Below are 19,647 nucleotides of genomic sequence, written 5' to 3' on the forward strand. Positions count from 1 at the left end.
TATATATTTAAGAGAAAGAATTTGTCACACAGGAAACTGTAATATACGTTGAGGATTTTTAGGTGTTTGTTTTAGTGGGTTTTATCAGTATTCTTATATATACAATCAATGAAAGTTACAAGTGGAATCAAGAAATAAGTTGGTATAAGAATAGATTCCATGAGGAAGATTCAGCTGTCTCTTCTTTGATCAAATATGTAAGTAGATAAGGATAGAGTACCTTAGAATGAGCAATAAGGAAAAAAAAAGTGATGGAGAGAGATAGTGATAATGTTTAACATCCATTCTTGAACTTGTTGAAATCTGTCATATCACACTTTCAAAAACACAGTTGATTATTTCTTCATGTAATTTAAGCACTTAATTTTTTTTTGGTCATGAATTGTTAGAAGTATCTCGTATATATTATTTGGCAAATCATTTTAATAAATTCCTTTTCAAAATTGCTTATCTTTAAAATTCAGTATTTCTAAATTCCTAAACTACTTCTGAGGTGAAACCAATTTAATCATCGTGTAACTAAATCCAACTCTCTTATCACAGAGCTGACACCACATTTGCCCTCTATAACTTCCCATTTATTCTTCAAAAAAGAAAATATTTGCACACATTGTAAAGCTGCATTTCTGAGCTTTATTTCAGTGGAAACCATTTAAGAAAGTGAAAACAAACAAACAGAAAAAAGGAGATGAAAACCAAACAGGAATGATGAGAGAGCTGGTCAAATACAAATCTCCTGTTCTTAAGAAACTGAGTTCTCTACAGTTTTAATTTTTGATGTAACCATAATGTAGTTCAGGGTCATTTCTAAAACTCCTGAGTATCACAGTAGCCATTTGTTGCCACTTGATATTCAAGGAAATAACAGATGATTATAAGACAAAGACTGAAAAATTGTGTAGCACACACATTTTCCCCCCTCTTAAAAATGTCACTCTGTTCAGCCATATATTCTACTGCTTGTTAGCAAAGATTATGTTACACATAATCTTTTATCTTTCATAATAAATTCTTCTCAAGTGATAAAGAAAAACTCTTGATTCTGATATTATCCAGTGATAGGAAATTTAGCATTTATAATAGCTCACTCTGGGAGAATAATGTCATTCAGGATAAAAACATCTCTCCTTGACAAAAGAGAAACAGGCTCCTCTGAGCCCTCTTTTTGACTAGGCCTGGTCCTTGGGTCTTCTCTGAGGCCTGCCTAGCCCAGCTATAGCAAAAATCCTGCTACGTTCACTTAGTGAGAATCTCTCCACCCCTGCTCTCTGAACAAGTTCTCCATCACCCACGCTTGTTGGTTATAAATCCCCAGTGTTTTACTGTATTTGAGGTGACACCCCATCCCTTCCCCCATTGTGACTAATCATCCTAAATAAAGTCTTGCTTACTTTTTAAAAAGAGTATCAATAATCATTTTTCTTTAACAAGGACATAGGACTTTCATAAGAAAATAATCTACCAATTTACTAATTTTTCAGGATCTGCCCAACTCTTACTTGTCTTTATGATCAAATATAATATAATATAATCTGCAGATATAAATATGTAAGAGTTCTGATAGATATCAAGCAGTTAGGGGTAGAGGTAAAAACAAGGAAACCAAAAAAGGTGGTGAGATATTACGGGAAAATTAGAAGAAGGAGGGAATAAAGATTCATACACAAACATAGCTTTTGGTTAATGTTTCAGTATATATTTAGAAAAACATAGCCCCATGAGATCAGCCAAGATCAGAAACATAGATGCCTATAAGGATAATAGAAATGGAGGAAACCAGCTGTCGAAATAACCGAAGGGGATTATGAAGAATGTGATGACTGGGGTGGGGGAAGGGCACATCCTCCTGATTGTGGCACCTCCCAGCCCCCCCAGTTGATACTCCCAGGTAGCATTGTGGACCACTGTGGTTAGATTAGCTGAGTTTTCCCAGAAAATGCCAGGAATCCAGTTACTCTGGAGAAGGAACTAAATACAATTTTAGTGTGTGGTCCCACAATTCAAACAATTATAGTTATAAATCCATGCAAAGGATACCCCCACAAAGAAATGTGAGTAAAAATAAACATGCTTGGAATCAGAGAACATAATTAAGTGAATTTCCCAGAGGTTTTGATGTTCCCCAAATTTAAGTATTCAAGCTGATTTTCTTTATAGCCAAGAGCCCCTTATGTTCCTGCCTGTGCCTCACACCTCCTCCCAACCCATCCTTTTCTGGTTGTGAATCTGAAACACACACAGAGTGCATACACACATTCAAAAACTAATGTTTAAGGATGATTGCATGTGGACTGTGATGAATAACAATGCCCCAAGTATGGAAAAATTGTAAATACAGCTTAGTTTAGGCCAACTATATGATCCCAGGCTAGGCGAAATCTATCCCACACCAACAGTTAGTAAACAAGTGCATTCTAATAATCATCTTTAATCTTCCAAGCATGGAGACTTGTACAAGATAATAAACAGAAAAAAAAAATAGCAACCACTTCAGAAATGCATTTTTTTTTTTCTGGTTTACCTTACATTTTCAAAATGGAAGTACAACGCAAAACACACTACCATGTAAGCAGAGAGGTAAATGTACCCCAAACTAGACTTTGTAACTTGTTAGATGAAAGAACTACACCATCTAAATGGGGAAGAAGATCGACAGTGGAGAGGAGCTTGAAGACAGACACAGGTGGGACAGGACAAAAACTGGTCTTGGCGTAAATGAAGCTATCAGGGAAGCGAGCATCTACGTTGGTGAAATTAGACAAGAATTAGATATCTTATTTCTCCTGATGTGTGCATAAATATACATATCAATGTGATGAAGGTTGTTTATGAACTGAAGTAGAATGAGTGTTTGTTGACTTAATTACATACCTGTGAATAAACAAGTCTCATTTCGATGATATCTCTGAGCCCATTTAATAAAACCAGGTAAAACAAGGGGGAAAACTAATGGCAATTTTTCTCTTGATTGAAACCAGTTTATTCTGGGTTTGTCAACTTCCCTCATTCCATTTTCTCACTGTAAAATGTAGAGATGTATTTGAAACAGAAATCACTAGCGAGAGTGGGAAATATATGTGCAACGTGAAAGTACATTTTACTCATGAAGTCAGAATGGTGATTCTGGGATCCACATATTATTAATGTCTGAAAGTCAAAAGACACGTGGTATATAATTTTCCCACATCACAGAGGGTTGTGGAAACTTTTGGAACAGGCCATATGGTTCTTCCTGCATTTACAAGCAGAAATGTGGTTTAACTGCTTCCCAAATTATTATTAACCGTCCCCCCCTTTCTTTTTCCCCTAACGAAAGGACAATCTCAGTAATTTCCCACCCAAAATCTCTTACATGGTCAAATTTGAATCTGTCCTGTTTAACTTAATTTCATGGTCTCTTGTTCTAGTTAGGGTGGAAGAATATCTTTCCCATCAGTAAATAGCTATTTTCAAAATATTTCCTATCCCGTCCATCAATAACTGCCCAAATGATTAATTCTTAACTGTGCCCCCACCACCACCCAATCCCAGCCTTGGTGGTTATTTCCGATGAGCAGCCATCTCCTTTCACCCTCCCTCCCACCCCACCACATTTTTCATAAAAAGGGTAGTCCACACTGAAAGTAATACATTATAAAAATGTTGATTATCTCATAACACAGCTGCAACTCTTACACAGAAGCTCATTTCTTTGAATCCCATATTTCTCATTTTATCTTTGACTTAAAATCATTGCTGAAGAGCCCAAATGGATAACACTGGCTTTAATTTTATAATAACACTTTAAAATAATTTATGCTCTAAGTGCCTAGGAAAGGTATAATGTACATATGTAATTTCCTATTGGATAATCTGATCCTTGGAACAGATTTCCCTTTATTTCATATGAAATAATGGCACATGACGAACATTTATGAAATACTATACATCTTAGAGATCTAAATCTCTGACTGTAACATCTGACACAAAAGTCAGAGAAGTTGGCTCAAAACGAGAACTAATCTGTTGGTGATTTCAGAACTTCATTTAAAATTATCACAAAAGGGGGCACCTGGGTGGCTCAGCCGGTTGGGCATCCGACTCTCTCTCTCTCTCTTTTGTTAAAATTAACACATAATGTATTATTTGTTGCTTCACGGGTATAGGTCTGTGAGTCTTCAGTCTTAGACAATTCACAGCACTCACCATAGCACATACCCTCCCCTAAGCTCAGGTGCATTTTTTTCTCATTTTATTTAAATTCTGTGTTGGGCTCCACACTGGAGAGGAGCCTACTTTAAAAAAAAAAAAAAAATAAGTAAGTAAAAAAAATTATCACAAAATGACAAATGGCTTAATGATATATCTTACAAAACTGTACTTCTATTGGTATTTATCTCATATAGATATGCCAGACCTATGTCAATTATGATCTGCCATGCACCTCAGCACAACAGCTGTTCACAGGTCTTTGACCTCAAATTCTCTCCTCTTCCCATACCATTAGCAGATAAGTAACTGTGATAGAAGTAATTTACTACTTCAGTTTATGCCCCTCTATTTCTAATTTTCCACCCTTTATATCTTCAGTCTACTTTCTGTTCTTCAGTTCCTATGGAGAAAATGATCTTTGAAGATCTTTGGTATGTTTTTGCTCTCTCCTCTACTTGGACACATTCTTCATCTCATATTTAGAAACATGCACATCTCTGAACACCTACCTCTAATATTTGATAAATATACACTTCATGCTTCTTTCCTATTACCCTGTCTCTTTCATTTATCTTCAAACTTACAGAATCATTTGACACTCTGTTGCCAGTTCTCCATTTCCCTAACCCATTACCAACTTCCGCCCATGTCACCTGCACAAAGTTGTACCAGGTATAGGTAGTCAAGGGCATCTTATTCTCTGAAGTCAGCAAAAATTCTCAGTCTTTGTTTTCCTTTGCCTTTAGCAGCAGTGGGACTTGCTCATTAACACTGATTTCTATGTTCTATCATTGTCTCATATCCTACATTCCAAATGTAGAGATTTCCAGGGGTTTGAAATCATCTCCCTTCTCTCCTTCTGTACATCTCTCCCTGGTCATCTTAACCACTCCTTTGGCAGTATCTCCTTTTTGCAAATAACTCCCACATCTCTATTCTTAGCTCTGGCCTCCCTCAACTGCCTACTTGATAGGAATGTCCCATGGACAATTATAATATCCTATCTCTCACTCAGAATCTGCTTGGTCCAAACGTAACATTTTTTTTTTTCCTTGAAATAAATACACTCCTCTGACTTCCCTGTTTCTGTTTAGGGTTTTTCTTTTTCCAAGTTACCTAAACTCAGAATTTTATTTTATTTTTTCAAAGATTTGTATTTATTTATTTGACAGACAGAGATCACAAGCAGGCAGAGAGGCAGGCAGAGAGAGAAGGAGGGGAAGCAGGCTCCCTGCTGAGCAGAGAGCCCAATGCGGGGCTCCATCCCAGGACTCTGGGATCATGATTTGAGCTGAAGGCAGAGGCTTTAACCCACTGAGCCACCCTATACTCAGAATTTTAGAACATTCATCGGGCCAACTAGTTTTCCTATTTGTATCCCATCAAATAATCTTATTTCCTCTGCATATTCTTTTTCATTGCAATTTCTGTACTTCTTTTAGATTATGACTTCTGCTTAAAAATATTATAATAATTTTTTATTTGGTTTTCCCAAGGTGGCACCTTCCAACTCTACTTTCCCAAATGCAATCCACATTCTTCATTTCAAAATATGAATGGCCATTCAAAATTATCACTTTCATTATGTCATGCTGTTCAACATAATTCTGGAATACAAACTCCTAATTCTTGACATGGCATCCAATGCCTTTCTTCTGGTTTTATCTTCATTTCTTGTTCTGTTTTTCCCCAGTAGTCCTCTCTGCCCCTAACCCCGGACAATATAAGCTATATGTGTCTGCTTACTATTTCTCATGCCTAGTTCATGTTCTCAGCTCCATGCCCTTATTCATGCATAGGTCTCAACCTGCCAGAATTCTATTTTTCCTCCTCCTCCTGCTAAAATCTTTGCCTACAAACAGTCTATCATTTCATGACTATCTAACTTTCCTACTCTGACTCAAAGCCTTCTAGGATCAATCCAACTAAAAGTAATTTCTCTCTCCTGTACACTTTTCTAGCACTACCTTGTATCACTCACAAAGTACTTATTATATAGCATTATTTACTTCCCTAAGGTGTGAGGATTTGGATCCATGCATTCTCTCCTCCACTGCCTCCCCATATTAGATAGTACAATTTCTCAAGGTCAAGGGTAATTTTTCATAACTTTGAAATCTACTTTGAAGCCACTGCACTTGGCATAGAGTCTTACACAATGCTGGAATTTGATAAAAAAAATATGAAATGAAATCAGACTAAAAATAATAACATCTAGAAAAATATAAGATATATAGACCTGATCATTAGTAATTACCCCTTTCTAACTTCTAGAGTTCACTAAAAGCCAAACACAAGTCTTGGGTGACTTTGTATTATGGAAATTTCCCGTTCTTCACATTAGAAAAAAAATTAAAAATCCATAAGTTAATGCAGAATTTGGCTTAATTCCCAAAGGAGGAAAAAAACTGTTTCATTTAAATGTTTCCTCTAGTCCTCAGGAGTCAGCATTTTTTGATGTGCATAAGTGAGAGAGAAGACAGAGTTATCTTTTTAAAGTAACCTCCACAGAGAAATCGGTTTTATTTACACAAATGAAAAGGTAAAAGTGAAAAACTTAAAAATAGCAATTTTGGTTAAGAGTCTTTCCATTATAAAAATGTTTTAGTGTAGTATGAGGTTTAATGTTAGATTATTCCCTCCTACTCACCAAAAAAATCAACCAAATAGGATTAAAAAATGTAATGGTGCCATTTTAGTAATAAATATATTTCTCTAACTGTATGCTTGAGTAAATGACAATGTATTAAATATCTCTGATGAAGAGACAATATCATAATCTAACGGTGAAAATTACATGCGCTTGCTAATTTAGACTTTGATTACTTTAGCATTTGATCACTGGAATTCTTTGTATTTAAAATGTTCCAAGAAGTCCATTAGCAACTTTAAAGCAAACTGTATGAAAAAATATGGCTTTTGTAGAATAGAAAGAAATGAAGAAATTAATCATGGACGTACTAAAGAAACGGAATAGGTATTTTATTAAGAGAGTAATATATTCCATGAATAACAATGTTTTCAATATGATGATAATTAAGTGGTAGTACACAGGGTTATAGCCACAAAATTTACTTTGGAGAGTCATGATCTGACATGAACATTGCTATAACAACCTTAGGGTCCCCCACACAGAGCTCCTGATTGTCATAGTTGGACATTCAAAAAACAGAAGAAAATGCCTTTTGAAAAATAAGATTAGACTACTGTATAGACAAGAAAAGTAGAAAAAACAGTGTAACTACTGAAATAAAGAAGGAGAAAGGAAGTCTGTTTACTAGGTTCTTTTGCAAGCAGGGAACTGAAATTTATTCTATGAAAGCACAGAAATAACATAGGATGTTCTTAGGACAAAAGGAAGAACAGTTATGATCAAGACAAATGTTAGATGGATGCTTTAATTTGGACTGGATGCTAACTTCTAATAAATTGTTACATGGACTATTGTTTAAAGAGGTCTCCTTGATTCAGAACACAATCTTCTATTATTGCCAATGTCTTTATGAGTCTTGCCATGGTGGCAGCCTACTTATCTAGATAACACACAGAGAACCAAAACCCAATTCATAAAACCGATTAGGGAAAGACCCCATTTCTTGACCCATAATTGTAACAGCATTTACTTACTGTTAAGTTTGATCTTCCTATTCTATCCAATCCATAAAATACTTAATTTATTGTTACTAGATAAAGGAAGTAGCATTTGAATAAACGCGTTTTTCAAAAACAGGCTGCAGAATGTTTATGAAGAAATTTGGGGGGTTTCAGAAAAAGTGGCATTCAGTTGGGAGATTAAATATTGATTTTATGATTTGGCCAGCCATTTAAAATAAACAATCTCATGAGTCTGGCTTAAATCTAGGATATCTCAGTGTCTTTTTCATTTTTTTTTTTTTTTTTAGGTCAAGTCAGATTGCTCAGCTAGTTCTTTTCTCACTAATTCATTATAATGTGCCGAAAAAGACCATTTGATCAACTACTTAACAAAAAAAAAAAACCTGACACTTAAGTGACTGATACTCAAAGAGTAACAGTTGAACTTAACATTGTACTTATAATGTGTGTTATAGGCATTATATTAATCAGTGTGAAGGGAAAGAAAAAAGAAAGAAAAAAAACCTCTGATTCTTGCTTTCAGCGAATGAAGCTATATAATGAAGATCTCAGGGCACTTGGGTAGCCCATTCCTTTTAGTGTCCAACTCTTGGTTTCAGCTGAGGTCATGATCTCAGGGTCTTGAGATCAAGCCCCAAATTGGGCTTCATGCTCAGCTTGGAGTCTGCTTCTCTGTCTTCCTGTCCTTCTCCTTCTGCCCTCTCCCCACCTGCACATGTGTGCACATGCACGCTTTCTCTCTAAAATAATCTTTCAAAAAAATTAAAGATCTCATATTCAACCACTATAAACACTATACAAAGATGGTCACCTCAGGCATTTACAAAGCTACACCTCCTAATGTCTCCTCTGTCTCCCCCTGAGCCTCCTACTTCCCTTTTCCTGATCTGTTTAACCACAAGCACTTATCACTGTCTGACACCATATATGTTTTACTTATTTTTCTACTTCACCTTCTCAGACCAGTTCCTAACAGGCAGGGACTCTGGTCAATTTTGTGCACTTCTGCGTATCCAGTGCCTGGAATGGTCCTTGGCATTTAACAGGTACTCAGTAAATATTTACTGAATACATAAATGAGAGGACCGTTATTTTCATTTCCTAATCTTCTGGCTTGCATTGCCTTCAATATGCCAAATTTCTCCATCAAGCTCTCTGTTAACACACCGAGTGGCCTGGGTTACAATGTGATCCCACTTATCAACTGCAATACTGAGTGAGTTATTAATTTCTCTGGGCTTGGGCAGAATGGGGACCACAGATATATCTGTGGGTTGTTGTGAGAAATGAATGAAGGAATTGCCATGAAGTACTTAGCACAGTGTCTGACGCATAATCAGTGTGTTCAATAAATTTTAGCTGTTATTGTTCTTACCATTATAACTGTTATGCTATTTTCTCCTGTTGCAAACAGCTCACCAATTCTTGAAGTACCACATAATTAATGAAACTGGGGACATCGACATTCTGGGCTAAGGTTACATGTGGTTGTATCTGCTTAAAAAACAACAAAAAAACCCCCAACTCCTCCCTGTGCGTTGCAGTCAGGGAGCATTAATTCTCCCCTTTTGTGCTCCTACAGGACTGTATATACCTCTGTGTAGCAATGCCCACACTGTATTTGAACCAGTTGAGTATCTTCAGTGTTCTCTGCTCCATTATGTGGTCTTCTAGGGAATGAAATCTCTGTATCCTATGGCAAAGCAGGCACTCTATAGATGTTTGCCCAATGGATGTTACTGTATAGAAATGAGACTTATCCCACTATCTGTAGTCTTATCACATATGCACTTTCATTACTGTTTCAAAATTAAATTTCTCAACAGACAGTCAAGACCTAGAGAGGAAGGGGAGAAGGCTTTAGCATTGGAGGGCAATGCCAGGCCGTGTGCGTGAGAATGAAAGCAACATGCTGGAGGTCAGTGGTGTGCAGTGAATAAAAAAATGCTTAGAAGACAGATATAAAACTGGTTCTTATTTTCTCATAAATGGCTCCTCCATTTCAATAGTAATGATCTAATTTATATCCATCCCACTTTATGGAAGTGTGACTACCCAGGGAAAAATTCTAATAAAAACATACTTGATAAAGTTGAAAAGCAGTTATTAGAAATGAGGACTGTGCAAGAGACAGAGGCACAGCTCAAGGTCTGAATGTATGTAAAGATCAAAAAAAGCTTATGATAGGAAATCCTTAGGTATTTAACACCACAGCAAAAAACACTTTCAGGGAACTGATTTTAAAAGCAACCAAATGCCAAGTATTTGATAATGCTAAAAGCTGTATTCAAGTGATAAAACCGTACAGTATGGTGCTTTACACAGGATAGAAAACAGCAATTTGTATCTCTACAAAAAGAAAAGAAGCTTGAGACTGGGAGATCGGATTGTTGAATTAGCCATTTAGTGAGTATTCAGAAGAAGCGATCAGAGAGAAGAAGCCCAGTATCATGAGGCTTCTATGTCTAAAGCTATCACATGCTGTGACTCTATCCCTTTGAGTAATATTTCTCATTAGGAAGGTACTTACATTAGGTCTCAGTCTGGCTGCCAGATCATAATATTTCTCGGCTGCTTCATTGAGGCTGGCCTGTCTGTTAGAGACGAAAAAAAAAAAAAATCAAACTATATCATTTATTTTAAAATTTCAGAGAGGTGAACCAGAATCATTATGCAGCAAGATAATATTAACTTTTAAAAATATTACCGTCATACCAATCAAACCATAAGTTGCCTAAAGCAGATAAAATACATTAAATTGAATGCATGCAATATACTTATTGTCTTTAAGGCATTACAAATAGTATCTCAACATAATCCTTTTAGTAGTTGTTATTAGTTTAAATTTATGTATTGGGAATTAGAAATGTTATTTTTATTTTCCAAGCTAACCCAGATAATGTTTTAGGGTTGGGATTCTCCAGCTTCAACTGGATATCCCAGAGAAATCTTGATTTTTAAAAATAAAATGTCAAAAAATTCTCTATCTACAAGTCAATTTGCTTTCCAATTTAAGTGGTGAACCTTCCATTGTGTGCAACCTACAGGGAAAAAAAAAGGCGAGATTCTTCCTCTCCTTGCTGTCTGCACCAGCGTGCACCCATGACACAGCCTCAGCTCATTGTATGTTCCTGCTTGAGACTTACATTTCCGAATGAGAGACAGAAAGATGGCTACCTTTACTGACAGGCTATATCCTGGTCAGACTCTTTCTGTAAAACAATTGCTATCACATGTCCTGTCTCTTCCCCCTTCCAGGGCTACCTTTTTTCCTGCTGATTCAAGCTATCTTCTCTGGCCTTTAGTGAATTCTGTCATCCTTGAAATAGCCAGTTTCTCTTGAATAACACCAAATACCTTGAGTGAAGCTGTTGACTTACACAAATAAGATACACACTGAATTTTAGTAAGTTTATGCATTGTCTGCTTTTGCAATTCAAGGGATACTCCTAGGTTTAGCCAACTGGTTAGCAGGAAAAATAAAATCTCAGGGTCCTGAGGAAGCCTGGCCAGTTAACCATCATAAACACTGTATGTTTTTCAATCATGCCATGCTGCTTCATAAAACCCTCAAAGATGGCAGGTAATAAAGGCTGGAAGTTCTTGCAGTTGTGTTGTAACTGGTGACTCTATTTGCAGAGTATGGAAATGCTATAAAATAAGTCAAATTCAACTTCCAAAGATGCATACAGCACACTTATAATGTGAACAATAATAGTAAATGGCTTAGGGTCTGAAGTTGAAATGGAGTCGTTTCTTTTGAACCTGTGATGTTAAGAAGCTTCTGACAGAATTCAATGGAATGTTACTCAGCCCTAAAAAAGGATGAGATCTTGCCATTGGCAACAACATGGATGGATCTAGAGGGTAAAATACTAAGTCAGGGAGAGAAAGATAAATACCATATGATTGAACTCACCTGTGGAATTTAAGAAACAAAAGAACAAAGAAACAGAGACAACCATGCCCCCATACACTTAAATACCTTTAGAGAACAAACTGGTGATTGCCAGAGGGGAGCTGGGTAGGGGAAAGGTGAAATAGATACAAGGGATTAAGAGTACACTTATTTTGAAAAGCACTAATGTACAGAAATGATTAATCATTATATTTAATCGCTATATTGTACACCAGAAACTAACATAACACTGTATGTTAATTATGCCTGAATACAAAATAAATGAATACCAAAACAGGGCAGGCAGGAGTGGGGGGAAGGAAGAAGTTTTGTGGTGAGATGACAGAGAGGTCAGGAATAAAGAGGAGAAACAAAAATTAACTCTCTCAATTAGAAAATCACATTCAGGCTTTAAAAGAGGAGGTTCATTAGCCTATAAAATTGAATTTGCACTTTGGTCAAGTGCGAATAAAAACTATAAAGACATATCCTATGCAACCATATAAATAATAGGAATAACTGAAGATAACATCTCTCTGGAGACCAGGACATATTTTTCTAATTTTTAAAAGAAAAATAATTAGAAACACTGCTATTTTTAATGGGGTTATAGAGAAAGTAAAAATCCTTGACCTAAGGCTCTACTGGACTCATGACAGTTACAACGTGCTGTTGCAATTTATATTCTCATAAATGTTGGAAGTTCAATTTCAATATGTCAAGAAAAGTACTTTAGTCTGGTATGAAACACTAAAAATTCCCTTGCTAGGGTATTTAATGAAGGTTCCCTCCACCAAATTATAGAATCATTTTGGTTCAAATTCATTTGGAAATATGAACCAGAATTCATTAGGTCATGCCCTGGAAGGGTTTTCTCCAGAGGAAAATAAAAGGCAGGGAGGTAGGAAATTAGAGTAACTTAATACTACAAAGAAGTTAAGTTACTTTGAAGCAAAGTCAACCAATAGATGTCTAACATGGAAAGCATAGCAAACATTAATATTCATCTTTATAGATACCCAAATTCATCAGGTAGACATGGATCAAAGAGAAACTGAGGAATTCGCTAGATGACATGCCTTTAAAATAATAATCAATAAAACTAAAAAAAAAAAAAAAAAGATTTTTCTCCCCCAAAATGATTGTTCATTTTTAAAATCTTCTTTGTCTTTAGTGGTTTAATTTCCAAGGGAAATATCTAGTTTAGAAGGCTTAGTTTCTTAACCTAGACGTAGAATTGATATTCTAATGAAATAGAAAAAAAGTAGAGTTTATTAGATTTGTCATATAACTGTGAAAATTAATTTTCACTCTAGGACAGTAGGGGAAAGAGTATGTCAATTCTACCCACTGAATGTTCATTTACTATTCTTGTTTTATTTTCTAGATGAGAGAAAACTCATGAGGGACTGTCCACGTCCGCTTTACAGGGTATGCTGTATTTTATACTCACCTGCAAGAAGCATCATGGGAGTGCTTAATACATCTTCATTGCAAAGATGATGGAATCATTAATCAATATTTGAAAACTAAGGAAATTAGCAATATTCTGCTAGTTGCTTAGGGGATTCTTGAACTGTCAAGAACCTCAACCACTGAATTGTTAGCACAGACCACAGGACTCAGGTTGCCAAAACTATCAGGATAGAATTTATTTAGAGAAACTAATGAATAATTTTTCCTGAATATCCCTATCCTTTCTTTCTTCACTATCTCTTCTCTGGGACAGAAAACTTCTAAACCCTCTACCTATGTGTCACTTACAAAATACCAGGAATTGATTACTCCATGTTCCAAAAACACCATGAAGTAAGTGCTATTAATGTTTCCATTTTACAGATGGTTATAATGAGGTTTAGAGAGGTTGACAACTCCCCCAAGGTTACATAGCTGGAAAATGAGAGATCTGGGTCACAGACTCCACAGCTAAGTATCTGAACCACAGGATCGTGTTGATATCTTTGTATATACTAAGATACTGTCAAACGATATGGGATACATTGTTCGGTGGCAGTTTACCACAACAATTTCTACATCAAATACTAAGAAAGGAAGAAAACATGCCTTTGATTATAATGTTTTATAATTTTTTTTTTAAGATTTTTTTATTTTATTTATTTGAGAGAGAGAGACAGTGAGAGAGAGCATGAGCGAGGAGAAGGTCAGAGGGAGAAGCAGACTCCCCATGGAGCTGGGAGCCTGATGTGGGACTCGATCCCGGGACTCCAGGATCACGCCCTGAGCCAGAGGCAGTCGTTTAACCAACTGCGCCACCCAGGCGTCCCTTGATTATAATGTTTTAAATCCACAACTTAGAGGCACCTGGGTGGCTCAGTGGGTTTAGCCTCTGCCTTTGGCTCAGGTCATGATCTCAGGGTCCTGGGATTGAGCCCCGCATCTGGCTCTCTGCTCACCAGGAAGCCTGCTTCCACCTCTCTCTCTGCCTGCCTCTCTCTCTGTCAAATAAATAACATCTTAAAAAAAAAAAGCCACAATTTAAGTGTAAGAGATGAGATCTGTAAAGGGAAGAATATGGAGTATGTTTGCAGTAACAGGTTTTACTTCCCGCCCATCTCCATCCCCCATATTGATAAAAGTGCCCTTCACTAGACTAAATCGAGCAGACGATAGTTTTTTTTTAATTAATTTATTTTATTTTATTTTATTTTTTTATTTTTACTTTTATTTATTTTTTTAATTATTATTTATTTATTTATTTTCAGAAAAACAGTATTCATTATTTTTTCACCACACCCAGTGCTCCATGCAAGCCGTGCCCTCTATAATACCCACCACCTGGTACCCCAACCTCCCACCCCCCCCCCCCGCCACTTCAAACCCCTCAGATTGTTTTTCAGAGTCCATAGTCTCTCATGGTTCACCTCCCCTTCCAATTTACCCAAATTCCCTACTCCTCTCTAACACCCCTTGTCCTCCATGCTATTTGTTATGCTCCACAAATAAGTGAAACCATATGATAATTGACTCTCTCTGCTTGACTTATTTCACTCAGCATAATCTCTTCCAGTCCCGTCCATATTGCTAAAAAGTTGGGTATTCATCCGTTCTGAAGGAGGCATAATACTCCATAGTGTATATGGACCACATCTTCCTTATCCATTCATCCGTTGAAGGGCATCTTGGTTCTTTCCATAGTTTGGCGACTGTGGTCATTGCTGCTATAAACATTGGGGTACAGATGGCCCTTCTTTTCACAACATCTGTGTCTTTGGGGTAAATACCCAGGAGTGCAATTGCAGGGTCATAGGGAAGCTCTATTTTTAATTTCTTGAGGAATCTCCACACTGTTCTCCAAAGAGGCTACACCAACTTGCATTCCCACCAACAGTGGAAGAGGGTTCCCCTTTCTCCACATCCTCTCCAACACATGTTGTTTCCTGTTTTGTTAATTTTGGCCATTCTAACTGGTGTAAGGTGATATCTCAATGTGGTTTTAATTTGAATCTCCCTGAGGGCTAATGATGATGAGCATTTTTTCATGTGTCTGATAGCCATTTGTATGTCTTGATTGGAGAAGTGTCTGTTCATATCTTCTGCCCATTTTTTGATGTGTTTGTCTGTTTCGTGTGGGTTGAGTTTGAGGAGTTCATTATAGATCCTGGATATCAACCTTTTGTCTGTACTGTCATTTGCAAATATCTTCTCCCATTCCGTGGGTTGCCTCTTTGTTTTTTTGACTGTTTCCTTTGCTGTGGAGAAGCTTTTGATTTTGATGAAGTCCCAGAAGTTTATTTTCGCTTTTGTTTCCTTTGCCTTTGGAGACGTATCTTGAAAGAAGTTGCTGTGGCTGATATCAAAGAGATTTCTGCCTATGTTCTCCTCTAAGATTCTGATGGATTCCTGTCTCACGTTGAGGTTTTTTATCCATTTGTGTACGGTGTAAGAGAATGGTCGAGTTTCATTCTTCTACATATAGCTGTCCAGTTTTCCCAGCAACATTTACAGAAAGGGAAATTAGAGAATCAATTCCATTTACTATAGCACCAAGAACCATAAGATACCTGGGAATAAACCTAACTAAAGAGGTAAAGGATCTGTACTTGAGGAACTACAGAACACTCATGAAAGAAATTGAAGAAGACACAAATAGATGGAAGACCATTCCATGCTCTTGGATCGGAAGAATAAACATTGTTAAAATGTCTATACTGCCTAGAGCAATCTATACTTTTAATGCCATTCTGATCAAAATTCCACCGGCATTCTTCAAAGAGCTGGAGCAAATAATCCTAAAATTTGTATGGAATCAGAAGAGACCCCGAATCGCTAAGGAAATGTTGAAAAACAAAAATAAAGCTGGCGGCATCACCTTACCTAATTTCAAGCTTTATTACAAAGCTGTGATCACCAAGACAGCATGGTACTGGCATAAAAACAGACACATAGACCAGTGGAACAGAGTAGAGAGCCCAGATATGGACCCTCAACTCTATGGTCAATTAATCTTTGACAAAACAGGAAAAAATATACAGTGGAAAAAAGACAGTCTCTTCAATAAATGGTGCTGGGAAAACTAGACGATAGTTTTTTAAGAACAGAATGAAATACACTATTGTGGTTTGCATCGTGTAGCCTAAAAAGGGGGAAGGGGAGGAACTGAGAGGAAAGGCAAAGAAATAGGGAATGAGGGAAAGTGAGAAGAGTGCTGGATACTCATTTCCTTACCCCACCATCTCCTGTTTTTAGGGAAGAGTCACAATTAGGTATGGAGGGCAACCATAAGTTTCCCCTGTGTCCAAGTAGAGGACTCAGAAAGTGGATAAAGGGGAAAAGCAGTTGGCTTTGCCAAGAAATTTCCCAGGCCAGATGTAGACAACCTTGTGTTTCGACCAAGACACACTTTACAAAGCCAGGAATGGGATAATGAGTTGTACAAATTATTCATACCAGGAAGCTACACTAGGTCCAGATGGGTGACTACTCCCATCTAACATGCCACCCTTAAGAGTCAACATAAAGTTATGTCCCATATCATCTACACCAACAATAGACTTATCAACCGGAGATGCATATGGGGGCTCCTATCTCATTGCCAACTCTGCTGGTCATTTACATAGGGCCCTCCCTGTCTTCACGCCTTCTGTGGCATCTTAGGACCAGGAAAGGTAAGGAAGTAGAAACAGCCTCCAGTATAAACTGGACTGTGATGTAAACCTTGGATTCCCAAGAAATTACTGAATTGTGGTATCTTTAAAAAATCTTCATTTTTTATTTATTTTATGTTTTTAAAAGATTTTACTTATTTATGTATTTATCAGAGAAACAGAGAGAGAAAGCACACAAGCAGGGGGGATAGCAGGCAGAGGGAGAAGCAGGTTACTGCTGAGCAAGGAGCCCGATGCAGGACTCGATCCCAGGACCCTGGAATCAGGACCTGAGTCAAAGACAGATGCTTAACTCACTGAGCAACTCAGGCATCCCTAAAAGTCTTTAAATTCAGTCCTTATGCTATCCCAAAAAAGGTGTGTTTAGAGTGAAAACAGGAATGAGAGTCATAAACAAATGTTATTATCTCATTACTACAGAATTCCATTTTGTACCTGGGACTATGAAACTTTTAACTGTTAAAAATATAGAAATACATTTCATATATCTAATTCCCCTCCCTGGCATTATTTTATGATAGAAAAGTATCTTTTGGAACACAGGTTTATGGCCCAAATTCTTAAAAGAAAAGATATATCTAGGAAATTTGGGAATCAATGATATTGTGAAGTAACAACTTAATACGCTCTATGAAATGTGTGAGGGAGTGTGATCAAGAGAATCATTTATAATTACATACATTTGAACACATTCTGTGAAAATTAAGGTTGCTAAATTCAAAAGTACTTCCTTGAAAATATAAAAAATAAAAACTCTAGTTGCAGCTAGACTACAATTATTAGCAAGTGTAAATTGTCAATTTTATATTAAAAATTATTTCATATGAAAAAATTATTTCATATTGATAGTAACTGTTTGACTCATATAAAAGACAATATTTTATTAAAGTCTTAGTAATTATTCTAAGATAACTTATAGGCTTTCTTTTCCCCCACTCCTTCCTCTTCCTTCCCTTCTCCTTCTGCTCCTCCTTCGTCCTTCTCCTCCATCTTCTTTTTCTTTTTTTTTTTTTTTTAAGATTTTATTTATTTGAGAGAGAGAGAGAGTGCGCATGAAAGGGGCGAGGGGCAGAGGGAGAAGCCGGCTCTCTGATGAGCAGAGGGCCTGATGTGGGACTTGATCCTGGGAGTCCAGGATCATGACCTGAGCCGAAGGCAGTTGCTTAACCAACTGAGCCACCCTGGTGCCTTTTTTTTTTTTTTAATATTTTATTTATTTATTTGACAGAGAGAGAGATCACAAGTAGGCAGAGAGGCAGGCAGAGAGAGAGGAGGAAGTAGGCTCCCCGCTGAGCAGAGAGCCTGATGTGGGGCTCGATCCCAGGACCCTGGGATCATGACCTGCGCCGGAGGCAGAGGCTTTAACCCACTGAGCCATCCAGGCGCCTCCCCCCCATCTTCTTTTCCTAACTAGAAAGCTGTCTGTCCTTATATAATGAAAGTAAAATGAACAGTAGCTGAGTTTTCCTGGGTTCTTGCTAACAGCTAAACTGAAGTATATAGCTTAAGTTACTCAAAGCAGCACTAAATTTTAATTCTAATTGATAAATGTATACTAGGAATAGAAGTAGAATTGAGATAAACAAGGACATAAAAATGTGTGGAAAATCTTAAAAGGGCAAAACTAGAGTCACACGTATATATAAAAACAATGAAGTAGAAAAGATCCTTATAATGAAAGTCCTAGAAGATATTGTTTATGACCACCAAGCCATCTTAAGTGAAAACCTCTCTCTCAACACATCAAAAATAGTTTTATGATCTGTTGGTATCCATCTCAGTTCTAAACATAAAAGTTGGTGAGGTAAAGCAGAAATGTAGAAGTAACAGAGGAAAACACTAGGCTGATGGTGTAATTTCACAAAAGATTCCTCTGAGTTAGAAACTTCTGATGCCCCATGAGAGTGTGAGCTCATTCTTTCATGATCTCAAATCTTTCAGGGCTGCTAAGGACAGGTTAAGCCAATGTCTAAACAGAGTACAGAATGAAATGTACCGGGAAAATTGAAAGGGAGGAAATATTTATTGGCAATGCCAATTATTATAGTGTTCATATACAGTAAATAACTCTTTATATTCAGCTGGTAATGCTTGGGTGGGAGAAGAGTTCGGGGTGGGGTGGAAATAAGAGAGGCAAGATAGAACTTGCTTGCGGGGGTAATCAAGAACCCACACTCTAAGTATCACTTGGGACTTGTCAGAAGTGTAAGACCTTAGGCACCACCCAAACATACTAAATCAGAAGATGCATTTTAACAAAATCCCCAGGTGATCCACATACACATTACTGTTGGAGAGGCACTGGGTTGGAAGACACTCACCTTTGACCTCATCTATCACTGCCCTTTGCTTTAAAGACCTTACAACCCATTAAAACCTAGTTGAAATAAGCCCCCTTTGGGCCAAAATTTGAAACTAAAAGACAATTTATAATTAAAAAAATCCAATGACTTTTTGAGGGGTTTTTGGTAATTTTGGAAGTATTAAAAAAGAAAGGCCTAGAGAGCTTAGGGGAAAAAAAATATATCCAACGTGGGTGCGTGTGTGTGTGTGTTTGTGTACACATGTGTGTACACTCCCAATCTACCTTGAGAAATAATCTGATTCGGTTCCTTTTTCCCTTAAGAATTTACATTTTAAGTCACTTCCAATGGAACTTATAAAGAAATTAGTATATTTAAATTCTTGATTTTAATATATTTAATTACGTAAGATGTGTCAAGCACAGAAACTTAAAGATAACAATTTTTTTTTTTTTCATATGTTCATTCTGCTCTCCAGAAGTCAGGGCAGCAATGGGAACCAGTTGGTGAAGTA

The 19,647-nt window shown here is 36.9% G+C and overlaps 1 protein-coding gene across 1 annotated transcript in view; it reads right to left on the reverse strand.

Annotated features, from left to right (window-relative positions):
* TMTC2 (transmembrane O-mannosyltransferase targeting cadherins 2) overlaps positions 1-19,647 on the reverse strand; it is a 448,793-nt gene that overhangs the window by 51,007 nt on the left and 378,139 nt on the right. The window contains exon 11 of the mRNA XM_044227017.1: positions 10,337-10,400. Coding sequence (XP_044082952.1) covers positions 10,337-10,400 — 64 coding nt within the window. The remainder of the gene's footprint in view (positions 1-10,336; positions 10,401-19,647) is intronic.

The sequence above is a fragment of the Neovison vison genome, chromosome 12, assembly GCF_020171115.1.
Source record: "Neovison vison isolate M4711 chromosome 12, ASM_NN_V1, whole genome shotgun sequence".
NCBI classification, from domain to species: Eukaryota; Metazoa; Chordata; class Mammalia; order Carnivora; family Mustelidae; genus Neogale; species Neogale vison.